General features: G+C 44.4%; 1 protein-coding gene and 1 long non-coding RNA gene across 13 annotated transcripts in view; one reads left to right on the top strand and one right to left on the bottom strand.

Moving 5' to 3' along the window:
- Positions 1-12823, top strand: part of LOC135275355 (uncharacterized) — a 28474-nt gene extending 15651 nt beyond the window's left edge. Inside the window, exons 3-4 of the long non-coding RNA XR_010342932.1 lie at positions 8076-8192; positions 10796-12823. This is a non-coding gene — a long non-coding RNA (uncharacterized LOC135275355). The remainder of the gene's footprint in view (positions 1-8075; positions 8193-10795) is intronic.
- Positions 1-22338, bottom strand: part of ANKS1B (ankyrin repeat and sterile alpha motif domain containing 1B) — a 1270775-nt gene that overhangs the window by 19187 nt on the left and 1229250 nt on the right. For all 12 annotated transcript variants that reach the window (XM_012469266.3, XM_012469273.3, XM_012469264.3 and 9 more), the window contains one exon: positions 20670-20807. In XM_012469266.3, coding sequence (XP_012324689.1) covers positions 20670-20807 — 138 coding nt within the window. The remainder of the gene's footprint in view (positions 1-20669; positions 20808-22338) is intronic.

The following is a 22338-nucleotide window of genomic DNA, read 5'->3' as shown; positions in this document are numbered from 1 at the left end:
CTAACCCAGACTAAGGCATAAGTGACTATTCCTGTAAATTGTGTCTTTGGTGAAAGGCTAATCAGAAACTCAAAATAATCCAACTGTTTGTCTCTTATCTACCTATGGCCTGGAAGCCCCCTTCCCCCTTCTAGTTATCCTGCCTTTCCAGACCAAACCACATACTGATTGATATCTCATGCTTCCTTAAAGTGTAAAGCCAAGCTGTGCCCCGACTACCTTGGGCACATGATGTCATGACCTCCCGAGGCTGTATCATGGGTGCATCTTTCACTTTGGCAAAATAAATTGATTGAGACCTTGTCTCGGCTACTTTTTGGTTTACACACTGATAGGGCACACTTGCTTAGAGACCCCTGGTTAGCCCCAGGAGGAGCAGGCCCCACAGCCCACTGGTCCTAGGAGTCCACACCATTCAGAGCAAACCTGTGGGCAGCTGGTTTGCCCCCGAGGCCTTGGAAGGGAAGGGGTTACTTCTGGTATTTCCGCTGAGTCCTGGGAGCGCATCAGCCTTGCCTATGAGGATGATCCCACACACTCCACAGGAGGTGTTTCTGAGAAGTTTGGGTCTTTTTACCTCAAACATCTGTGATTCAGTGAACATCTCTGAAACACAATCAAAATCTAATTTAGGCCTAGAGGAGAGGCATTAGTCATGCTGGTGTGGCGGCTCACAGTCGCAGCAGTGAGCAGCAAACAGTGCTCCCGCAGAGCCAATTCCCCAGCTATTTCTTGAGGCTTTTGCTCTCCCTGTGGGTCCACTCTATATTTTATCATCAAATCAGCAAGAGACAGGAGATTCTGTCAGGCCAGATGCCACAGCAAGCAGCGCCTGGGAGAAAAGTTCTTTTCTTCCAACCTTCAATCAGTCCTTCTCTCAAGACGATTTCTAGCTTTCTTCTCTTCTCCAAATCTGTATCTTTGATTTCTGCCTTTTCTTCCATGAACTCTCTGCCTGGTCTTCTCTGAGAAACCACCACATTGACCCAAAAGAGGCAGCGTGTCCACCACACCCTGAGGTCACAGAGCATCAGAGAAGCATATGTGTACTGGTCACAGAGAGTGTTCTGAAGGTCACTGCGGCAGCTCAGAGCAGACACGCTCTGCCCCAACTTTTCATTCTGATGAATGTCCCTAGAATGTCTACTCATGGTTTCTCAAAAATCACAGAAATGTCATTCTGCTGATGCTGATATTGCAACAAGGCTGGCCCTCTGTTCCTGCCCATCTCCACCCTCATCAAGTGCTCTAGGGGGCCCAATTCCCACACTGCTACTGGGGAGACGTGTTTATGATTGTTCCCATTTGACGAAGATGGAGAGGAAGATGCAGGATGGCGCCTTCTGAGGCCATAGGGAAGAGGCCCAAGGGTTCTAGACCAACCAGATTTCAGATCCATGCCAGATCAATTGTGATGGTCTCAGAACCAAGTGGGGAAAATGTGTCAGAGCTTGAGAGTTGGTTTGAGAGAGGATGTGTCTGTCTCCTTTTAAGCAAGTTGTTAAGAAATATGGACCCTACAAGACAGACATCTGCCCGCTGGAGATACTGCACCTTGCACAGCAAGCTGAGCACTTCCCTGCAATGAACGCAGCCTGTGTTTGCCTCCAGAGATGAGTCAGCCTAGTAAATTAGTAACGCACCAGCACATGATAGTGGAGGAGGCCTGGGAGACAGCTCTGACCATCACTGCACAAAGAGGGCTAAACTCTTTCCACTGCCTACACTTGGCACTCATGTCACCATCAGCTTTGCCTCTTAGTGTTCGCGTGGGTCCCCTCTGAAAGGCAGGCGGGGCTTCTGACTTCTGTAGTCTCAGAATGAAGTCGCAGGCTCTTGGTCTTGTTCATGCTCCTGTGGAAGATGGCTCATTTCCATCTGTCGGTGACATGTGGCAGATATTCATGTTCTGGGTGGGAAAATGGACTGAGATGAAGGTGTGAGATTCAGTGATTCTGTAACATGTGGTCTTTATCTGCCAGAACAGTGGAACTTAATGAGTGTGAATTCCTTTATCATTAACCTAAAAACAAGTTCCTGAAAGTGAGATCTACTTAAAGTTCCAGTATCTTCAAATGAAAGTAAAAAGACATTCATTTGAGCAAGTGAGGTTTTTCACATGATTATGAGAAGCCTAAAGGTTTTTGGGAGACAATGCGTTAGAAGTCCTGCCCTTTCATTTTTAATTAGTTCCTGGTATTAGGAAACTGCTCAAATAAGACACAGAGAACAGACTGTTGGATTAAATTTTTCCATCTAATGGCTTCTGGTTCCGCTTGCATTTTCCTTGACATCTTGCTTTGGTTTCATTTGAGAATGCTTTGTTGAGTTTCTTTTATAATTATGTATAGTACAGAATTGGTGACTGTCACCTTTCCTCTCTTGTCTGCAGCCTTACTGTTTGTGGTACTGATGCTGGATGCCAGGAGGGCCCAGGGGCACCGAGACACACTTTCCAAGTTCTGTGTTGCCCATCGTGACACACCAGGGCCATTTTGGGGACATAGATGCTCATCCTGTGGGACTTGAGGACACACGTGTGAATGGGGAAAGAACCTCTATTTGTTTTGTAGGTTCATTTCTCCTGCCTCTCGTATTAACATTCTTACCATCTCAGACAGCAGGAGAGTTGCTATCATGTATGAGGAGACTTTACCAGGATGAGGTTGAAAATTAAACTGTAACATAAGAAGGCTTAGGTGAGAAGCCTGTCTTGCCAACCTCAATGATACTGACTGGCACTGAAGAGCACATGATGACAGAAAATCTGAAAGCCCAACTATCTCTGCCTTCAACATATTATCCCTGCAACTGTGGGGAGGTCAGTGCAGGTGCTGAAGAAATGCTTGCTTGCTGAATGAATGAATATCCAAAGAATGAGCTGGAGTAATCATAACATTTCTAGTTATTTACTCAGTTTAGTTACCATTAAGGGAGAACTTAATAAGTGTGAGGCATGTGCCAAGCGTTATCTTTGTCTGTTCTTTTTGCAGAGACAGGATCTTGCTATATTTCCCAGGCTGATCTTGAACTCTTGGGCTCAAGCAATCCCCCGGCTTCAGCCTCCCAGAGCATGGGATTACAGACATGAGCCATCCCACCTGGCCTTAGAGTCTCTGTCCTCCTCTTTTTTTTTTTTTTTTTTGAGATGGAGTTTTGTCCTTGTTGCCCAGGCTGGAGTACAGTGGCACAATCTTGGCTCACCACAACCTCAGCCTCCCGGGATCAAGTGATTCTCCTGCCTCAGCCTCCTGAGTAGCTGGGATTATAGGCATGAGCCACCTCACCCGGCTAATTTTGTATTTTTAGTAGAGATGGGGTTTCTCCATGTTGATCAGGCTGGTCTTGTACTCCTGACCTCAGGTGATCTGCCTCCTTGGCCTCCCAAAGTGCTGGGATTACATGTGTGAGCCACTGCGCGCGGCCATCTTTGTCCCATTTAAGTCTTACCACAATCACGTTCAGTAGCATATTCTCATTTTATAGATGAGGCAATGGAGGCTCAGAGAGGTGAAAGAACTTTCCAGACATCAGGGACAGAAAGTTACAGAACTGTGACATGAACCAGTATCTGTGCTCAAAATCCCCTGCTTTGGCCCAACCCATGTGTCTACCCAGCTTGTCTCTAAGATGACTGCCATCAACTCTCCCCTTCCGTGCATGCCATAGTGTTCCCCTGTTGAGAAGTCAAATCTCCTTGAAACTGGACTGGTTTTACTGACTTGATTGACCCATAGGATGTGGCAGAAGCAACACACTGGAACTTGTGAGGTTGAATCATGAGGAGTCTTGCAGTTTCCTCCTGGGCCTGTAGGAACATTACTCTGGGGAATTAGTCATGTAAAAAGTCTCACCATCCTGAGTGGATGCAGTGACTCATGCCTGTAATCTTAGCACTTTGGGAGGCTGATATTGTCTGGCTGTGTCCTCACCCAAATCTCATCTTGAATTCTAGCTCCCATATTTCCCATGTGTTGTGAGAGGGACCCGATTGGGAGGTAACTGAATCATGGGGGCGGGTCTTTCCCATGCTGTTCTAGTGATAGTGAATACGTCTCATGAGATCTGATGGTTTTATAAAGGGAAATTTCCCTGTATGTGCTCTCTTGCCTGCCGCCATGTAAGACGTACCTTTGCTTCTCCTTTGCCTTCTGCCATGATTGTGAGGCCTCCTCAGCCATGTGGAACTTTGAATCCATTAAGCCTCTTTCCTTTATAAATTACTCACTCTTGGGTATGTCTTTATTAGCAGTATAAGAACAGACTAATATAGAGGCCGAGGTGGGTGGATCACTTGAGGTCAGGAGTTCAAGACCAGTCTGCCCAACACTGGTAAAACCCCATCTCTACTAAAAAAAAAAAAATTAGGGTTGGTAGTGGGCACCTGTAATCCAAGCTACTCAGGAGGCTGAGGCAGGAGAATCGCTTGAACCCTGGAGGCAGAGGTTGCAGTGAACTGAGATTGCACCACTGCACTCCAGCCTGGGCCACAGAGTGAGACTCCATTTTTTTTTTAGACATAGTCTTGCTTTTGTTGTCCAGGCTGGCGTGCAATGGCGCGATCTCGGCTTACTGCAACCTCTGCCTCCTGGATTCAAGAGATTCTCCTGCCTCAGCCTCCCAAGTAGCTGGGATTGCAGGCGCCCACCACCACACCTGGCTAATTCTTTGTATTTTCAGTAGAGACAGGGTTTCACCATGTTGATCAGGCTGGTCTCGAACTCCTGACTTCAGGTGATCCACCTGCCTTGGCCTCCTAAAGTGCTGGGATTACAGGCGTGAGCCACCATGCCCAGCTGAGATGCCATCTTAAAAAAAAAAATAGAAAAAAAAAAAAAGCCTCACCATCCTGAGATCATCACGTTATGAGGATGCCTGAGCTAGCCACAAGGAGAGGCTGCCTGGCCAGGAACAACAGTTTCAGCCAGGCCAGTCCAGCCCAGGCTCAAGATTTGGGAGTGAGGGGGTCTCAAAGAAATTGGAGCTCCAGCAGACAGGACATGGTGAAGACTCAAGGCCCAGACAGATGGCTACAGCCGGCTGCCAGCATCTCCAGCCATTGCAGCCACCCTGGCTGAGGCCCCAGATGTTGTTGAGGAGGACTGCCACGCCCAGCCCAGATCCCTGACTTGCAGAATTGTGAACATAATACATGGATGTTGTTTTATATTTTGGGGTGGTTTGTTAGCAATAGATAACTGGAACACCATGCAATGCTGCAGAAGGCTGGCTGGACCCTCATTCAGGCAGCAGGAAGACAACCTATGAACCCAGGAGCTGTGATGAATGGTGCTTAGCCAGGACGCCAGTCCTGGAGCCACCCCGTCCCCATGCCTGGCTGCCCTGGCTGTGGGGAAGCTCGCTGATCACAGCAAGCATTAAGGTGTCCCATCCATCTGCTAGCTCAAACCACAGTGCTGCAGTGAAGTCAGCAAAGTCATGCTCTCATCACCAGTGACTACCTTCCTTGGGCATAAATTCAAACTCACTTAGCTTTATTACCTCACATCTCTCAAATGCTGTAACCTGGCCTGTCTCCGACCTTGGCTCTTCCTGCCTCATGTAAGCTCACTGGAATTTACTTGTGTTGGTCTTTCTAGCATAAGTCTTTTGAGACACATTTATTATGGCAATTGGTCTGGAATAGTTTCTACCTTACACAGATGACCAGTGAAAGAAGGCTGCATATGTGTGTGTGTGCATGTGTGTGTGCATGCATGTGGTGCAGATGTGAGGGATGATTACCGAAAACTGCATACTCTGAGCCTTGGTTTTCTCATCTTAAAATGGGGATAATACCATACAAAGTACCCACCTAATTGGATTGTTCTGAGAATTGCTAATAATATTATTTAACCAAGTGGCAATATCAGTTAGCGTTTATTATTTACTGTGTACCATGCACCGTGCTAAGTGTTTGACGTGGACTCTCTAATGTAATCCTAACCACATCTGTATGCTGTAGATCTATTACTTCTGTTTTGCACATGAGATAAGCTTAGAAAGGTTAAATAACTTGTTCATGAAGTCAGCACTCAGCCAAACTGAGATTTGAATCCAGGTGTTCTAAGAGGCCATGCTCTTCTTGACCATTACACCTTAGAACTATACATAAGATAAAATAAAAAAATTCTGTAATCTTTTTAAAAATGTTTAAAAAACATGAGCCAATTGAGCTTCCGAGTGACTGACCCATCTTGGCTGTGGTGAGGGCACCTACTGGCCCATTTGCCTGGGTCTCATGCCCAGTCTGGCTGAGAGGCAACCTCCAGGCTGGAGGTGTCCTTTGTAACTCGATAAGAACCATCAACCCAGGAATTCTTCATCTTTGGTTTCCCTGAGGATGATGTAAGGGATACAAGGCAACACCCATCCTCAGTAGTGGCTATTTGGGAAGAAGGGCAGGGAGTCCCAATCCAATGGGGAAAACCTCCTAAGAAGCACAGGAAGTCTCCTCTTCCCTTTTCCTCTTCCCCAGGGGTCTTCCTTCCTGTCTCCCTCTCTCCCTCTCCCCCCTCCTCTTTCTTTTCTCTTTTTCTCTTCTCTTTATTTTCTCCTTCCGTCCTTCCTTCCTCTCTCTCTCTTTCTCTCTCCTCTTTCTGTCACTGGAGAGCAGTGGTGTGATCTCTACGTCCCGGGTTCAAGTGATTCTCCTGCCTCAGCCTCCTGAGTAGCTGGGATTATAGGCATGCACTACCACGCTTGGCTAATTTTGGTGTGTGTATGTATAAATATATATATATTGGTTGGGACAGGGTTTCACTGTGTTGGCCAGGCTGGTCTTGAACTCCTGGCCTCAACTGATCCACCTGCCTCGGCCCCCCAAAGTGCTGGGGTTATAGGCATGAACCACTGCACCTGGCCAGGGATTTTGATCTGTGACTTAAGAACTGCTACATTAGAGGAGCTTAAGGAACCATCATATCATAAAGATAAATCCTAATGCAATCAGGGGATGCAAACTTGCTTTTCTTGTGCAAACTGAAGATGTGCAGGTCAGCTTATCTTTACTGTGGTTTCTTCAAGGCAGTCATGGATATTTAACATCACCATGGTATTTACCGAGCCCCTTCCATGTGTTAAGGGCTGTGTCCCTAGTGCCAGGCCCATGCCTCGCCTCTAGACAATGTCCAGGAAGTGCTCACTGAATGACGTCAGGGAGTGAAAGGGTCCACCAAGTCTCATGGAGAGACAAAGACATCTTTCTCACTGTCCTCCTGCATCCTTGTCCCCGAGGCTGTACCCAGCATCATCAGTCTAGTATGAGAAAAACTAGACTGCATCATACATGGTGGGCAATCTGTCCCTTAGAAAAAGCTCTCGCCACTAAGATAATTAATTTATTTTAACTGGCACATCACTAAGATTATTCTGTTTCTTAGTTTGAAAATCTCTTAGGCTCAAGGGTTCACTGATACATGTGCAAAAATATTCATTAAAGTGTTTAAATTTTCATTATTAGGGAACTGATTAAGAAGAATAGTAGGCAGCCATTTAAAATGAAAACTGGAAGATGTCCCATCTCATCTGCTAGTGGGCAGACTGCCTGAGGTCAGGAGTTTGAGACCACTCTGGGCAAGATGGTGAAACCCTGTCTCTACTAAAATACAAAAAATTAGCTGGGTGCGGTGGTGTGCACCTGTAATCCCAACTACTTGAGAGGCTGAGGCAGGAGAGAATTGCTTGAGCCCAGGAGGCAGAGGCTGCAGTGAGCCAAGATTGTGTCACTGCACTGCACTCCAGCCTGGGCGACAGAGTGAGACTCTGTCTAAAAAACAAAAATAAAAATAAATAATGGATTAAAAGACTATGTAAAAATATATGTATGCATATAAACATGCTGGCATCTGTATATATGTATAGAAAATAGCAATGTGGATCAAAATGTGAATAGCAGTTATTACTGCATATTGAGACTGGATGATTTGTCTCTCTTTTTTTGTATGTTTTGAACTTTAAATGAGGATTAATAATTTTTACAGTTATAATCTTTCCATTTTGATAACTGAAAACAAGAGAAAGTCTTTTGAGTTCAAAATAATCTTATTCTTGCTTTTTTTCTTTTTTTGAGACAGAGTCTTGCTCTGTTGCCTAGGCTGGAGTGCAGTGGCGTGATCATGGCTCACTGAACCTTGACCTCTGGCGCTCGCGTGATCCTCTCATCTCAGCCCCTGGAGTAGCTGGGACCACAGGTATGTGTCACTACACCTGGCTAATTTTTGTATGTTTTTTAGAGATGGGGTTTCGCTATGTTGCCCAGGATGTATCTTATTCTTTCTGCATCACCTTGGGGTTCTGAGGGTCTTTTCATTCTCTGGCTGAGAGGGCTGGGAACTGTTTTCCAGCAAAATCTAGGCCCTCTCTGCAGGTGCTGTCCTGGATCACCTCCATGTGCCAGGAAGCTGCCCATTCATTCGGCAAAGAATCTTTAGGCTCTTCCGTTTTCATACTGGATGCCAATTCTAACATCTTCTCAGTTAAATTTTAAAGTATCCAGCTCTTTCTTTAAGCTGTAAAAACCCTAATACTTCTGCTCCAAGTATGGAGTTGAATCTTTAATGGTCCAATTTCTGCCAAGCCCAAGTAAAAAATGTTATGTGGATATGAACTTATGGACATGCAGTCAATCCACTCTTGTAGCTGTGAAAAGTTTGATCTCTGCACCAAGTCAAACTGCCTATGAACTTGAACCATATTTTATTTCCTCTCATAATGATGATAAAGCAGTGGCAGCAGCAACTGCACACGGTACTGCCTACTACATCCTGGGGACGAGGCTAAGTGCCTTCTGTGGATTGTTTACCCCTCACAACACCTTGTAGAGGAGGAATGACCATTCTCATTTTACATGTGAGAAACTAATGATCAGCGGAATTGACAACTTGGCCAAGTTCATACAGTTAGGAAATGGCAGAGCCAGGATTCAAGTGCAGATCTGACTTCAGATGAACCAGTGTTTCATGCCACTGGGCTATCCTACCTTCATTGCTTTCATGAATGTGCTGGTGTTCTGTGCCTATTTCACTGACCCTCTAGAACACCATCTTGTTTTCTGGAGATTCATTGTACAAATGTCGGTGAGACATTTATTACACAGTATCCCCTCAGGGGGGCCTAGGACAGAAAGTTCTTTCATACTTAAGCCTTATTAAAATATTGTTTTCTGAGAGGAAGGGGTATACTTTTCTTTCCAAGAAATATGGGACATAAAATTACTCTATTTCCCTTTTTGCCTTGACTTCCAGGAAGCTCAGAGCTAAAAGCTCTGAGCCAGAGAGAGCTCAGCTCTGATCCCTTTACAGAACTCCGTGGTCTGTATATTGATGCTAAAACGTTTCCCTTGATGTGGAGCTTCCTTTTAGTCTGTTTTCCCTAATTCAGATTTGTGTATATCTGTGTATTCTCAGGCTACCATACCTATTCATGTAGGCTGTCTTCAATCCTTCATGGAATGAGGCATGGTATAAACAGTGTCCATTTGTTCACTTAGATATTATCCCAGGGCTTACTTTGTTGAACGCATTACTGCCCAAATGGCTGGCAAGGTATGTCAGGCATAAACCTTCATCTCATCTGGTGAATGTGACAAAGGAGGAAGGAAGCCTCTGAGAGGGAGGCCGTCCAGGGAGGAAAGGCTCTCCCGGCCGAGGCTCGGAGGCTGCTCTTTCTGAGTGGACCATTTCGACCTGCCTCACAGTGCTTTGCATTAGCATTAGAAAAACAATGGTCACATTGTCATGACTGGAATGGAAGGAACAAATGTATTTGTTTCATAGCATCAGAGAGCTGCAGGCCAGGACGGGGTCAGCAGAAGCTCACCCACACCATGAAAAGGGCACAGATGCAGACACCTTCAAGGGAAGGGGTGTGTCTGTATGTGGGAGCCCAGGGCAGAAAAGCTCGGGTGTCATGAGGTACCTTGGGAGGTCTGCTAGTAAAGTGTCTATCAGTGAATAGAGGCCATAAACAGAGTCCCTGGGTCACCTGCATGGGCTAGCTCCACCCCAGGCTACCTGCTTACAGCCCCTATCACTGCCACTGAGAAGTGAGTGTGGTCCAGGTCACCTGTTGGTCCCTTTCCACCCTGAGAGTTCCAGGATTCTCTGATTAGAAGGGGCTTTTACCTAGTTAACTACAGATTCAGTTTAGAGATGCATGCACAGTTGATGCTGTGCTAAACAGCGGGATGTTACCCAGAGGCCAGACTGCAGGGCTCCATAACACATCAGCTAGAGCTCAGAGACACAGTCACCAAGGGGCAGCCCTTCATCTCAGAAAACGTCTTCATTCCAGCCATCACCCCCAAATGCTATTCCAGATGGCCAAGCATTTCATCTATTATAAAAGGGCTTTTCTTCTTGGCAATACATGAGTTTCCCATCTCTCACCTTTGCCTGGTGAGTTACTGCTTATCCTTGAAGATTTGCCTTGGGGATCATATCTCCAGAAGCCTTCTTTCCTGTCCCCCCTCCACCTCGGCTAAGTTAGGTGTCCCTCCTCTGAGGTCCCACAATTCCTTGGGCACAGCCCTACTTGCTGCATGTTATTATGATTTTCTCTTTGTCGGGCTGATTCCCCTAGTTGACTGAGCTCCTTAAGGGCTCTGGTCTCACTGGGCTTTGCATCTCTAGGGCTTAGAATCGGTCAGGTGCTCAACAAATGTTTATTGGCTGAACACAGAAAGGAAGCTGCCTGGTAGGTCCCTAAGATAAGTGAACTTGCACCTTAAGGTTAAGAAAAGGGAGGAATATGGATGGCCAGAGCCAATTCCTTCCTTCTCTCTTCTCTCCCACAGGCAGACCTGAAGGACAAAAGCCGGACAAGTGCAGATATTGCCACAGGGGGCCTGAAGACACAGGAAGGTTTTTTTCAATCTGGGTTCTCAATGGGGTCTCTAAAAAGAAGCAACATTTCTTTTTAGGCTTTATTTTGCATGTATTTCTTCTTCTTCTTTTTTTTTTTCTTTTTAAGACCTGGGGTAAGCCTGGTCTACAACTTGCTTCACCCACATCCTGAGGCAAAAATAACTTCGAGAATATTCTAGGCATATTCACAGAATTCATTGACATCTCTTTAGAGCTATCTACAGTTAGTGCTCTCAATTACCAGCCAGAAATTAGTCTTTGCAGATTGTACAGAAATAAATAGTGCCCAGTCATAGCCTTCAGCATTTAGAAACAAATATTAGCAATTCTGCTAAGATGTCTATCTGGGCCAGGATGACAAATGAGCTGGCCGAAAGGCAGGTCGCTTCTTTAGGGCTAGTTCTGGCTAACTAAAAGAGCCACGAGATTCCTTTTTCTCTCCAATTATAACAGGGGCACATGTAGAAAATTTTGAAAATACAAAGAATAAAGGAGGAAATAAAATTCAGCCCTGAAATTTCACTGATGGGATATGGCTACGGCTAACATTTTGGTGCATTTTCTTTTTATATTTGTATATACACCCAAATACTTTCATTTCCTATATGAATATTTATGAATTTAAAAACTAGAATACTTTATGAGTCTAAAATCATAGTCATACTTTATGTGTAGTCTCATAAAGTTGCTTTTTCACACAACATTATCTCCTGGCTGGTCTTCGCATGCCATTACACGTTCTTCAAAAACCAGAGCATTCCACTGTATCTGCCAAGGTTTAACTTTATGCCTCACCCCAAGTACGGGAGGTTGGGCCCTGCTTTGCTAAACCATGACTTGCTTTCTTATATTAATAGCATTCCGGGTTCTCTGTGGACATCACACACTGCAGCCTGACACAGTGGTCACTGGTCTTCACAGAACCACAGCCCATCCAGAGGGACTGGCCTGCACAGGAGGAAGAACTGCCAGAGTTCAACCTCTCTCCAGCTCAACAGTAAAAGTTCCAGTGGAAGCTGTAGGGAACTCTTCACTAACTGTTTTTTTTGAGACAGGGTCTCACTCTGTCACCCAGGCTGGAGTGCAGTGGCGTGATCTTGGCTCACTGCAACCTTCGCTTCCTGGGTTCAAGAGATTCTCCTGCCTCAGCCTCCCAAGTAGCTGGGATTACAGGTGCCCGCCACAACACCTGGCTAATTTTTTGTAGAGATATGGTTTCACCATGTTGGCCAGGCTGGTCACGAACTCCTGACCTCAAGTGATTCACCCGCCTCGGCCTCCCAAATTGCTGGGATTATAGGCATGAGCCACCACGCCTGGCCTCTTCACTAACTTGTGAGGCACTGGACATGCGTCACTCACCAGATTCAAACCTTTTTAATTTGCAGCCTTGTTGTTTAAATCCTTCTCAAATGGATATGCCCATTTCCTTGGTTTAGTCAGTACAGCAAATATAAATGGCCTTTCCTTTTTACTTACTGCAAATGCTTACCTGATACCCCAAGTTCACTATTCTGAATTGAATTAATGAGTTGCCATGCTGCCAAACTGACCACGTGTTCACACAGACTAAACGTTCAGCTTCCAACCTGCGCGCCCCTCCTCTTGGAGAGCCCATCCTGCTGGCTGCTGGTGCAGTGCCTGGGTGGCATGGATCTGATTTTGTTGTAACTATTTGCTTGTGTCTCTTCATCTCTTGCAGGACCATAAGCTCCTGGAGAGCAAGGATGTGTGTCTGCTGCATGGCAGGCACTCTGTCAATACAGCAATGCATTTTATATGGAATCTGACCTTTTTCCTCGGATGCGGAAGAACGCAGCAACAAACACGTTGTGAACCAAAAACTGGGATATAAATCGTCACACTGGGTCTGACAAGAATACAAGAATCACTATTAACTGCTTCTGCTACTCTCCCCAACCTCAGCAACTAAGAGTTATTAAACACCATGTGCTGGAAATGGGTATGTGTCACCTTGTTTAATCCTTACAATCACCATAGGAGGTATCCAATTATAATCTCTATTTCTCTATTTTACAGATTAGGAAGCTGAAGATTAGAGGCATTCTTTTTTTTTTTTTTGACAGAGTCTTGCTCTGTCACCCAGGCTGGAATGCAGTGGCACCATCTTGGCTCACTGTAACCACTGCCTCCCAGGTTCGATTGATTCTCCTGCCTCAGCCTCCAGAGTAGCTGAGATTACAGGTGTGTACCACCACACCTGGCTAATTTTTGTATTTTAGTAGAGATGGGGTTTTACCATGTTGGCCAGGCTGGTCTGGAATTCCTGATCTCAGGTGATCCGTCTGCCTTGGCCTCCCAGATGTTGGGATTACAGGCGTGAGCCACTGCCTGGCCCATGGCATTCTCACCCAAACTATGAAGCTAAGAGTGCAGATCTGGGATTCAAAACCAGACTGATTCTAAAGGCCACCCCCTGAACATGACACTGACCACCAGTTATTTAAGAAGTGAAGGGTGCAACAAATACATGCATAAATGCTGCAAAGCAATCTGTGAAAACGATGTCAGAATGTCTGCTTTCTAACTTTACAAAAAATGGGATCAGTTTAAGGCACTGATAACATTATCCCCCACCCCCAAAATAGGGAGAAGAGGAAATAAAGACAGACTATTAATCTCTGAATATCCAACCACCTTTGTCTTTGTGGCCTGGTTCATTCTCAGTGATTTATGCCAATGGAGAGGACATCTGGATATATGAAACCCAGCACCCGTTTTAGATAACAGAAAAGAATTTATCTATTCTTAGATGATAAATAGATAAATAGAAAAGAATTTATCTATTCTTTTTTGGGAGGGGGTGGTATTAGCATAGAAGGACCATTGGGCTTGGGATGCTGTCTTTTTTATTCCATCAGGGCCATCTGCTACTCTTAGGAGCTGCGTCCCTCCTGCAACTGACTTGCTGGCTGGACAGGGCCAGGCAATGGCTTCTACTTTACCTGTAGGTTGCCACTTTGTATGCAGAAGAGTAACCAGGGAAAGTGTTCGAGTTCAATTTTTAAGGGCTCTATGCACTGTGACATTTTTCTTATATTGCCTTTTTTTTTTCCCATAGTATCACAGTCAAATAGGTTGAAGGCTGTTTTCAGGTGGAGAAAATGAGAAACAGAATGAGAGAGATCACCTGCCTCCATGACATTAATTCAGTCAGAGGTGAACTAACATCAACAATAGCAAGAATTCTTTTGCATCTTTAAGTTCTCACTTTGTGGGCCAACCTCTGAAACATAAGCCATAAATATTGTTCTTCAGGGACCTCAAACTACTCCATGGAAGTTATCTCAGCATTTAAGAACTTAAGAATTTAAATTTATCTTCTTTTTTTTTTTTGAGACAGGGTCTTGCTCTGTTGCCTAGGCTGGAGTGCAGTGGAGCAATCACGGCCCAATGCCTCCCAGGCCCAAGTGATCCTTCCACCTCAGCTTCAGCCTCCCTAGTAGCTGGTGCAACAGGTGTGTGTCACCATGCCTGGCTATTTTTTTTTCCAGAGATGGGGTTGCCCTATGTTGCCCAGGCTGGTCTTGAACTCCTAGACTCAAGTGATCCTCCTGCCTCAGCCTCCCAAAATTCTGGGGTTTACACAGGCATGAGCCACTGCGCCCGGCCAGGAATTTAAATGGTATTAAATGGATGAGAAAACCAACAAGCAAAACCATAGCAGAGCCAAAGTTGGAAGTGGCGTAGGTGTCACTGATCATGACCACGTGGTGGATGCTAGTGTTTCTCTTGCCCCGCACTTTGGCTGGCTTCGTGCATATGGATGGGAGAGTACTACAGAAGGTGATCACACAGTCGGCTGACCATGTTTTCCTGCGTTTTGTCACTTCTGTTTCTCCAGCTTAGATCCTTGCATGGCTCACGTTCAGCCAAGAAAGCCCAGGGAAGAGGGAGCTCTATCTCCCACATGTCCCGCCCACCCTGCACCATGCCTTCAGCATTCCCTACGCACTCCTGAGGCTGCCTCAGCCTCGCCATGTGCTGCACACACAGGAGCACAGGATTTGGGAGTTGCAAGCGGAAAATGAGCATGGTTAAAAATATCAAAGACTGCAAACACATTCTTTACAGAGGAGTGAGAATAAGCAAGGGTCTGGCAGCAAAGTCATGGCTTCTAATGCTATTAAAAAGAAAGAAAACCTTTTGGCCGGGCATGGTGGCTCACACCTGTAATCCCAGCACTTTGGGAGGCCAAGGCGGGAGGATCATGAGATCAGGAGTTCAAGACCAACTGGTGAAACCCTATCTCTACTGAAAATACAAAAAATTAGCTGGGCATGTTGGCACGTGCCTGTAGTCTCAGGTGCCTGGGAGGCTGAGGCAGGAGAATTGCTTGAACCTGGGAGGCGGGGGTTTCAGTGAGCTGAGATTGCACCACTACACTTTAGCCTGGGTGAAAGCAGGAGGGAGGAGAGAGGGAGGGAGAGAGAGAAAAAAATGAAAGAAAGAAAACCTTTTAACATTTAAAACTATTAAATGAGGCTCTTCTCAGATATTTGATACAAATCTGATACTCCCATAGAGAATGCATCAAAATCTTTCTGATGACCTATGTCAACTCTCTATTACTGAGAAAGCTAGAATAACTGAGCAAATAAAATACAGAAAACAACAGTTTTAAAATTACCTTGGTTGTTTCTCTCTCCCACCTATAGTGGCCTTCTGAGGAAGATCACTTTGGCCTTGGGATCTGGTGCCACTGAAATACCCATTCCATCTCTTGCAATCCCATCTGTGTATAATTCTCTCCACTCATTTAAGATAAGAATGGAGGAGAGAAAAGCTGAGTCCATTTTAACTGTCACAACTCCTAGTCTCATAACACATCCTTCTTTTCCACTCACCCCTACGATTCCCTCTTCCCCAAGTTCTCACTGCCCAGAGGTGGAGTTTGGGGAACCGTTTGTTCTCCAGTGGGTGAGATGTGTTCCAGGCCTAGCAAGTTAGGGATGTGATTAGAAATCAGCTCCAACAATAACGAGAGTATAGACTCCAGAATACAGAGCAGGCTTGGTGCTTGTCTGTGGGTATATACTTTTTTTTTTTTCTTGAAAACCTTAATTCTGTTTTGCTCTAGTCTTTTTAAAAATTTTCATCTTCCCATCATTTAAAACTGAAACTATCACAAGCCGAATTGTAGATTCCAAGCAACAAACAAGGGCTTAGATATCATCAAATGGAACGTTTTCCAAACTGTGTTCTGCAGAAAGCCACCTCTGTGAGGTGCTCTCCACCCCCAAAGAAAAGGCTACCATGGCCAAATAAACTTGAGAATGCCTGCACACTCCACTCCCTCCTCACATCTGAGCACATTTGAGGCCCCGCAGAGTCCCAAAGCACATAAACTATGTTCAACTCACATAGTAGTTTCCATAGGGGGGCTCCAGGCCTCCTATCCCAGACTACAATTTCTATGAGAAAATGCTCTGAACTTCAAATCTAACTGTCCCATAAACGGAAACCTTCCTAGACATCACTGAATTTTCTTGGTGATATCAGATAAAAATGTGATATGTGATAACAGTACATAAAAACGTGTGACCCATAAAAGGTCTTTAAGGTCAAAAAAGAATAACTTCACAATTAAAAATGTACACATACACACACACACACACCCCCCCCAGCTAAATGGTTAAATGTGTATTTGAGGTATTACAGGGTATTTTTTTTTTTTTTTTTTTTTTTTTTTTTTGCCATTTAGGGCAGCCCAGGGGGATTCCTATCAAAAGAATTTTAAAGACTGGACTGGTATTGAACTGCCCTACATAAAGATACAAAATCCATGCTCAAAGCAGCTTTTTTTTAGTGCAAGTGAAGCTTGTTATATCGCAGAATTGCTCAAAGTCCCAGGTCAAGGCTGGTGACCTTTGTTACTAATTTTGAGGTTTGACAAACTGTATTCACCTAGAGGATTAAAATGGAGGATCCTTTGGGAGGCCGAGGCAGGCAGATCACGAGGTCAAGAGCTCGAGACCATCCTGGCCAACATGGGGAAACCCCGTCTCTACTTAAAAATACAAAAATTAACTGGGCGTGGTGGTGCGCGCCTGTAGTCCCAGCTACTCGGGAGGCTGAGGCAGGAGAATTGCTTGAACCTGGGAGGCAGAGGTTGCAGTGAGCCGAGATCGTGCCACTGCACTCCAGCCTGGCACCTGGCGACAGAGTGAGACTCTGTCTTAAAAAAAAAAAAAAAAAAAGGAGGATCTGTGTAAGATGAAAGTCATTTGGAGCTGATGTGAGAATCTTAAGCTAGTAATGTCTACATTAAATCAAACATCTGGATAAAAAGATAAATGTTGAAGCAATTCTCTGTATGTTTTCCAAGTTTATCAGGGATATGATGTTCATCATAAAACTAAACAGTTGACTACTTCTTCCCCCAACATTTCACCTCAGTATTCTGGTGTCACATGTACATATATACATATATATATATACAGCTAATAAACTCAAGGGGGCAGAGTGTCCACAGATACCAGTTTTAGTTTGATGTGGAAAAATGCTTTAGATACTCTTATGAAGGCAAATTATATATTACCTTAAAAACCAATTTTACTGAAAGAAATGCTGCAATACTTAGGAAAAGGCTGGAATTCATCCTGAGAAGTGTCAGAGTATTCATGTTGATGTTCAATGCAACCACGGTCTAGAGGCAGCAAGGTCTGTGGAGTCAGTGTTTTCTTTCTGCTGTTTATATTTTAATGTTTATTTATTGCTTCCACTTTTTCAATTTTTTATAATGGCAGTAGGAAAATTTTGGAAGATAAATACACCTCTGACAAACCTATCATGTCTTTTAGCAGAAAAAGGGTCAGGCTGTTAACTGACGTCAGTAGGCAAAGAGAAGGAGGAGGTGAAGGAACAAACACTGAACACCTGTTATTTATGAAGCACTCTACATATGTTCCTTCATTTCACTCCTGGTGAAAACCTGCAAGGTACAAACTGTTGTCTCTGTTCTCTAGCTATGAAAATTGGGACTCGGAAAAGTCCAGCAACTTCTCTCAGCCCAGGGAGTAGAGAGATAGCTGATTTGGGATATGAACTTTGGTATTCTGTCTTTCTGTGACATCAATCCAGCCCCTATAGAGAAAGGTGTTTCACGCAAACCAAAATAGATGTGAACAGGATGAAATTTGACTGTATAAAGAAACAATCAAATTTTACAAGAATGGCAAGTTATGTTTAAGGCACCAGAAACCTAACACTGCATGTCCTTGTAAACTCTGAATGAAATGGCTTTAGTCAACACTTTAATCCCATGCAAACAAACACTTCCAGAGATATTTAGGGTAGCCTTGCAGGGCTTTGCTTTGCAGGCTGTACTGTTACCACATACTACTTCTGTATTACTCTCCTCATGCCTCCCCAAATGGAAGGGATTTTTGTTAAAGGCTCATGAGCATTCTTTCTCATTTTCAATCCTGAAAAACCAAAAGGGGTGAGGAACATGTAGCATGATATAAATGCTCTGAGCATGAGCTGCCTGACTCACAGAGCTTAGGCTGGTGTAGATTTTGGATTGCGGTTGGCCTTGGCCTATGGGTGTTCATCAGAACTGGAAAACATTGCTTCAGGCAATCTTCTACCCATGACATTGAACTGGGGGCAGGCCTCTCATGAATATATTACCGGCAATTCCTGATTCTTTAAATATGTATATTTCAAACCCAGTAAGCAGAGCAGAATCATCAAACTAAAGTGGCATTTTCAAATTCTTCTGATTATAAATTATTAACATACTCTATCAGAGATATCCTCAAGCAATTTGTACCACCTCGAGGGCATATCAATCTTAAAGAAACATTTGTTGTTTCTTTTAATTATTTTCATTTTCCAAGTTTGTAATATATGAGCTTTTAGGTTTAATGACAAGTATGGCTATAACTGGAAGTGGTGCAATTCCATAAGGATGTCATTATAAGACTAACTTTTTTTTTGAGACATGGTTTCGCTCTGTAGCCCAGGCTGGAGTGCAGTAGTACGATCATAGCTGTGAAGCCTCAATCTCATGGGCTCAAGTGATTCTCTCATCAGCCTCCTAAGCAAATGGGACTACAGGTGTGCACCACCATGCCTTTTTTTTTTTTTTTTTTTTTCCAGTAAAGTCTGTGTTGCCCAGGCAGGTCTTGAACTCCTGAGCTCAAGTGGTCCTCTCAACTTGGCCTCCCAAAGTACTGGAATTTTAGGCATGAACAGTGTCTGGTCAAGAGTAACTTCTTTTTTTAAAAAATTGAGACAGGGTCTCACTCTGTCACCTGGGCTGGAGTGCCATGATGTGATCACAGCTCACTGCAAACCTGACCTCCCAGGCATGGGTGATCCTCCCACCTTAGTCTCTCAGGTATCTGGGACTGCAGGAATATGTCATTATAACCAGCTATTTTTCTTCTGCATTTTTGTAGAGACGGGGTTTCACCATGTTCCTTAGGCTAGTCTTCAACTCCTGAGCTCAAGTGATCTGCCTGCCTTGGCTTCCCAAGTGCTGGGATTATAGTTGCAAGCCACTGTGCCTGGCTAAGACTAATTTCTGAATGAGCATGTGGGCCAAACCTTGGAGTTCCCAATTATTACCTGTAGGTATCTAATCTGACTCCTATTCAATATAGAAAACTGCAGATTTGTATGAGGCAAACACAACTATTATGCCCTAGTACTTAGAAATGGCTACTAGAGAAACCAACAGACAGAGTGAGGGACAAGGAAGCTGTAAGACCTTTACTATATTTTGGTGCCAGAGAAACAAAGGAATTTTTCAAGTCTGAAAAGTGAAATTAGTAGTTGAGTAATGGCAATAAAGATACTAGGTAGAGTTGGCATTCTAAGTTGAATGGAAGAAAGAAAATACAGAAAAATCTCCAAAGAGCCTAGTCTGCCAAAGGTACTTGGTGTTATGAGTGGAACTGTGACCCACTCAAAATTTCTATGTTCCAGCCTTAACATGCAGTACCTCAAAATGTGGCTGTATTTGAAGACAGTGCCCTGAAAGTGGTGATTCAGTTAAAGTGAGGTCATTCATTAGGGTGGGTCCTAATCCAATCTGACTGGTGTCCCTACAAGAGGAAATTTGGACCCAACATCCAAGCACAGAGGAAAGGCGACGTAAGGATACAACAAGTGGGCAGCGTTATTAGTCTGTTCTCGCACTGCTAATAAAGACCTACCCAAGACTAGGTAATTTATAAAAGAAAGGGATTTAACTGACTCACAGTTCCACATGGCTGGGGAGGCCTAACAATCACAGCAGAAGGTGAACGAGGAGCAAGGCATGTCTTACGTGGTGGCAGGCAAGCAAGAGAGAACTTGTATGGGGGAACTCCCATTTATAACACCATCATATCTTGTGACATGTATTCACTATCATGAGAATAGCACAGGAAAGACCCTCCCCCATGATTCAACTACCTCCCACCGGGTACCTCCCATGACAGGTGTGAATTATGGGAGCTACAATTCAAGGTAAGATTTGGATAGGGACACAGCCAAGCCATATCAGCAGCCATCTGCAAGGCAGGTAGAGAGGCCTCAGGAGAAACCCAACCTGACGACACACTGGTCTTGCACTTCCGGCCCCCAGAAACTGTGAGAAAATGAATTTCTGCCCTTTAAGCCACTCAGTCTGTGGTACTTTGTTATGGCGGCCCTAGCAAACGTATACACTTGGTATGTATCTTAATATCGGGTAAACAAGCCAAGCTAGTATGTTGATAAGTTGGGCTTTCAATACAGTCCAGGACTAATTTGGAAAGTCTTTAATCTGTTGAAAGGGGAAGTACTCACCACATCGAAGGCAGTAAACACATGACAGTAGTGGTGATTGGATTTCAAATCTTTTGTGATATAGGCGAATGTTGAGAGGTCTTCTGGGTCCTGGGCAGCACAGGAGATATTACGAATTTCATGCTCAGCAATTATGTTCTGGAAGAGATGACATAAATGATCATTGTTTTCCTCTGTGAACCAGCATATCTGATAACAAAGACAAGCAACCCAGGAAGCAGTTGCTTTCCTTCTTTCTAGAGTGTTTTAGACCAGCAACACTCAAAGTGGTCCACTGTATTGTTTGTGGGTAAATGAAGGCCAGATCTGGAAGAAATATTTTCATTTAATTAAAAACAACCTAACATAGTCATATCCTGGAGCTGCAGTTCTCATCAGGTGCTGTGCATGGAAGCAGTCTGGGTGGCGGCCACTTTTTTTTTTTTTTTTGAGACAAGAGTCTCACTTTGTTTCCCAGGCTGGAGTGCAGTGGCACAATCTCAGCTCACTGCAGCCTCCCCATCCCAGGTTCAAGCAATTCTCCTGCCTCAGCCTCCCAAGTAGCTGGGACTACAGGTGCATGCCACCACACCTGGCTAATTTTTGTATTTTTAGTAGAGATGGGGTTTACATCATGTTGGTCAGGCTAATTTTGAACTCCTGACCTCAAGTGATCAGCCTTCCTCGGCCTCCCAAAATGCTGGGATTACAGGCATGAGACACTGCATCCGGCCTCCACTCTTAAAAATAACAGTAATTACTGAGTATTTGACTGTTTCCATTCCCCATGTCCACTTGTAGCTGTGCAGCACTGCTTTCTGCTAATTCTGTATGGAAGGGATCATCTGTCGCTTCTTGTGTGTGAGAAGAGATCTGACTCAACGAGGCTCTTCAAATCCCTTGCCATTGTGCTTGCACATTGTTCTCATGTCCTGTTCCTCCTCCCTCAGAGCAAGGGCAGGTACTGAAGGAAGCAGGCAGGTGGAAGCCTCAAGGTGCTTTCTCCATGGAAACTAGGGTGCAGGGGGCTGATAAGAGAAACACCACACTGCAAGATTCAGGCCTTGATACCTTGCTTGATCCGGGCCCTGCGGCTATATTAACAACCCTTTCCTAACTACATCCTCTGTGTATAATTAGGAGGTGGTGGTGTTGCTACCATTATTATTTTACAGGTGAAGCAACTGGTACTCAAAGAATTGAAGTGCCTTATGCAGAGCAGGTGCTGGGGTGGGACTGAAATTTGGGTTGTCTGACTGTGGCTCAGGCTCTTTGAAATGCATCGCAATGCCCTTCATCATCTCTACCTCCCTCTTACTGGCTTAACAAGAATTGCATTTTCTCCTCTCTAGCATCTCTTTGTGCCTTCTTCCCCGGTGGGAGAAAGGTTTAAGTACCATTGTCCTGAAGCACAAAATAACCACAAAGCAGCTTGGCTGCAAACCCTGCTAGAAATTTCTTTTGATATACAGATATGTTTAAAAAGAAAAGACAAAAACTCACATAATAGTGCAATCATTCATCTTAAAATATCCAATTTGTGTTTTTTGCAGTTGTCACATATCTACAACCCTCAATGCTTTAGTTTCTCTAATTACTTTTTAATTGCGCTGTCTTAAATAACCTGTTGGCAATATAGTGTTCCGTGTACACCCATCAATGCCTAAAAATGCTTAGAAAATGTCCTTCC

The sequence above is a fragment of the Aotus nancymaae genome, unplaced genomic scaffold (assembly GCF_030222135.1).
Source record: "Aotus nancymaae isolate 86718 unplaced genomic scaffold, 86718_ANA_hifiasm-v0.15.2.pri h1tg000016l, whole genome shotgun sequence".
Lineage (NCBI taxonomy): Eukaryota > Metazoa > Chordata > Mammalia > Primates > Aotidae > Aotus > Aotus nancymaae.
Note: the sequence above shows the minus strand (reverse complement) of the source record. Positions and strands in the feature narration are given on the sequence as shown.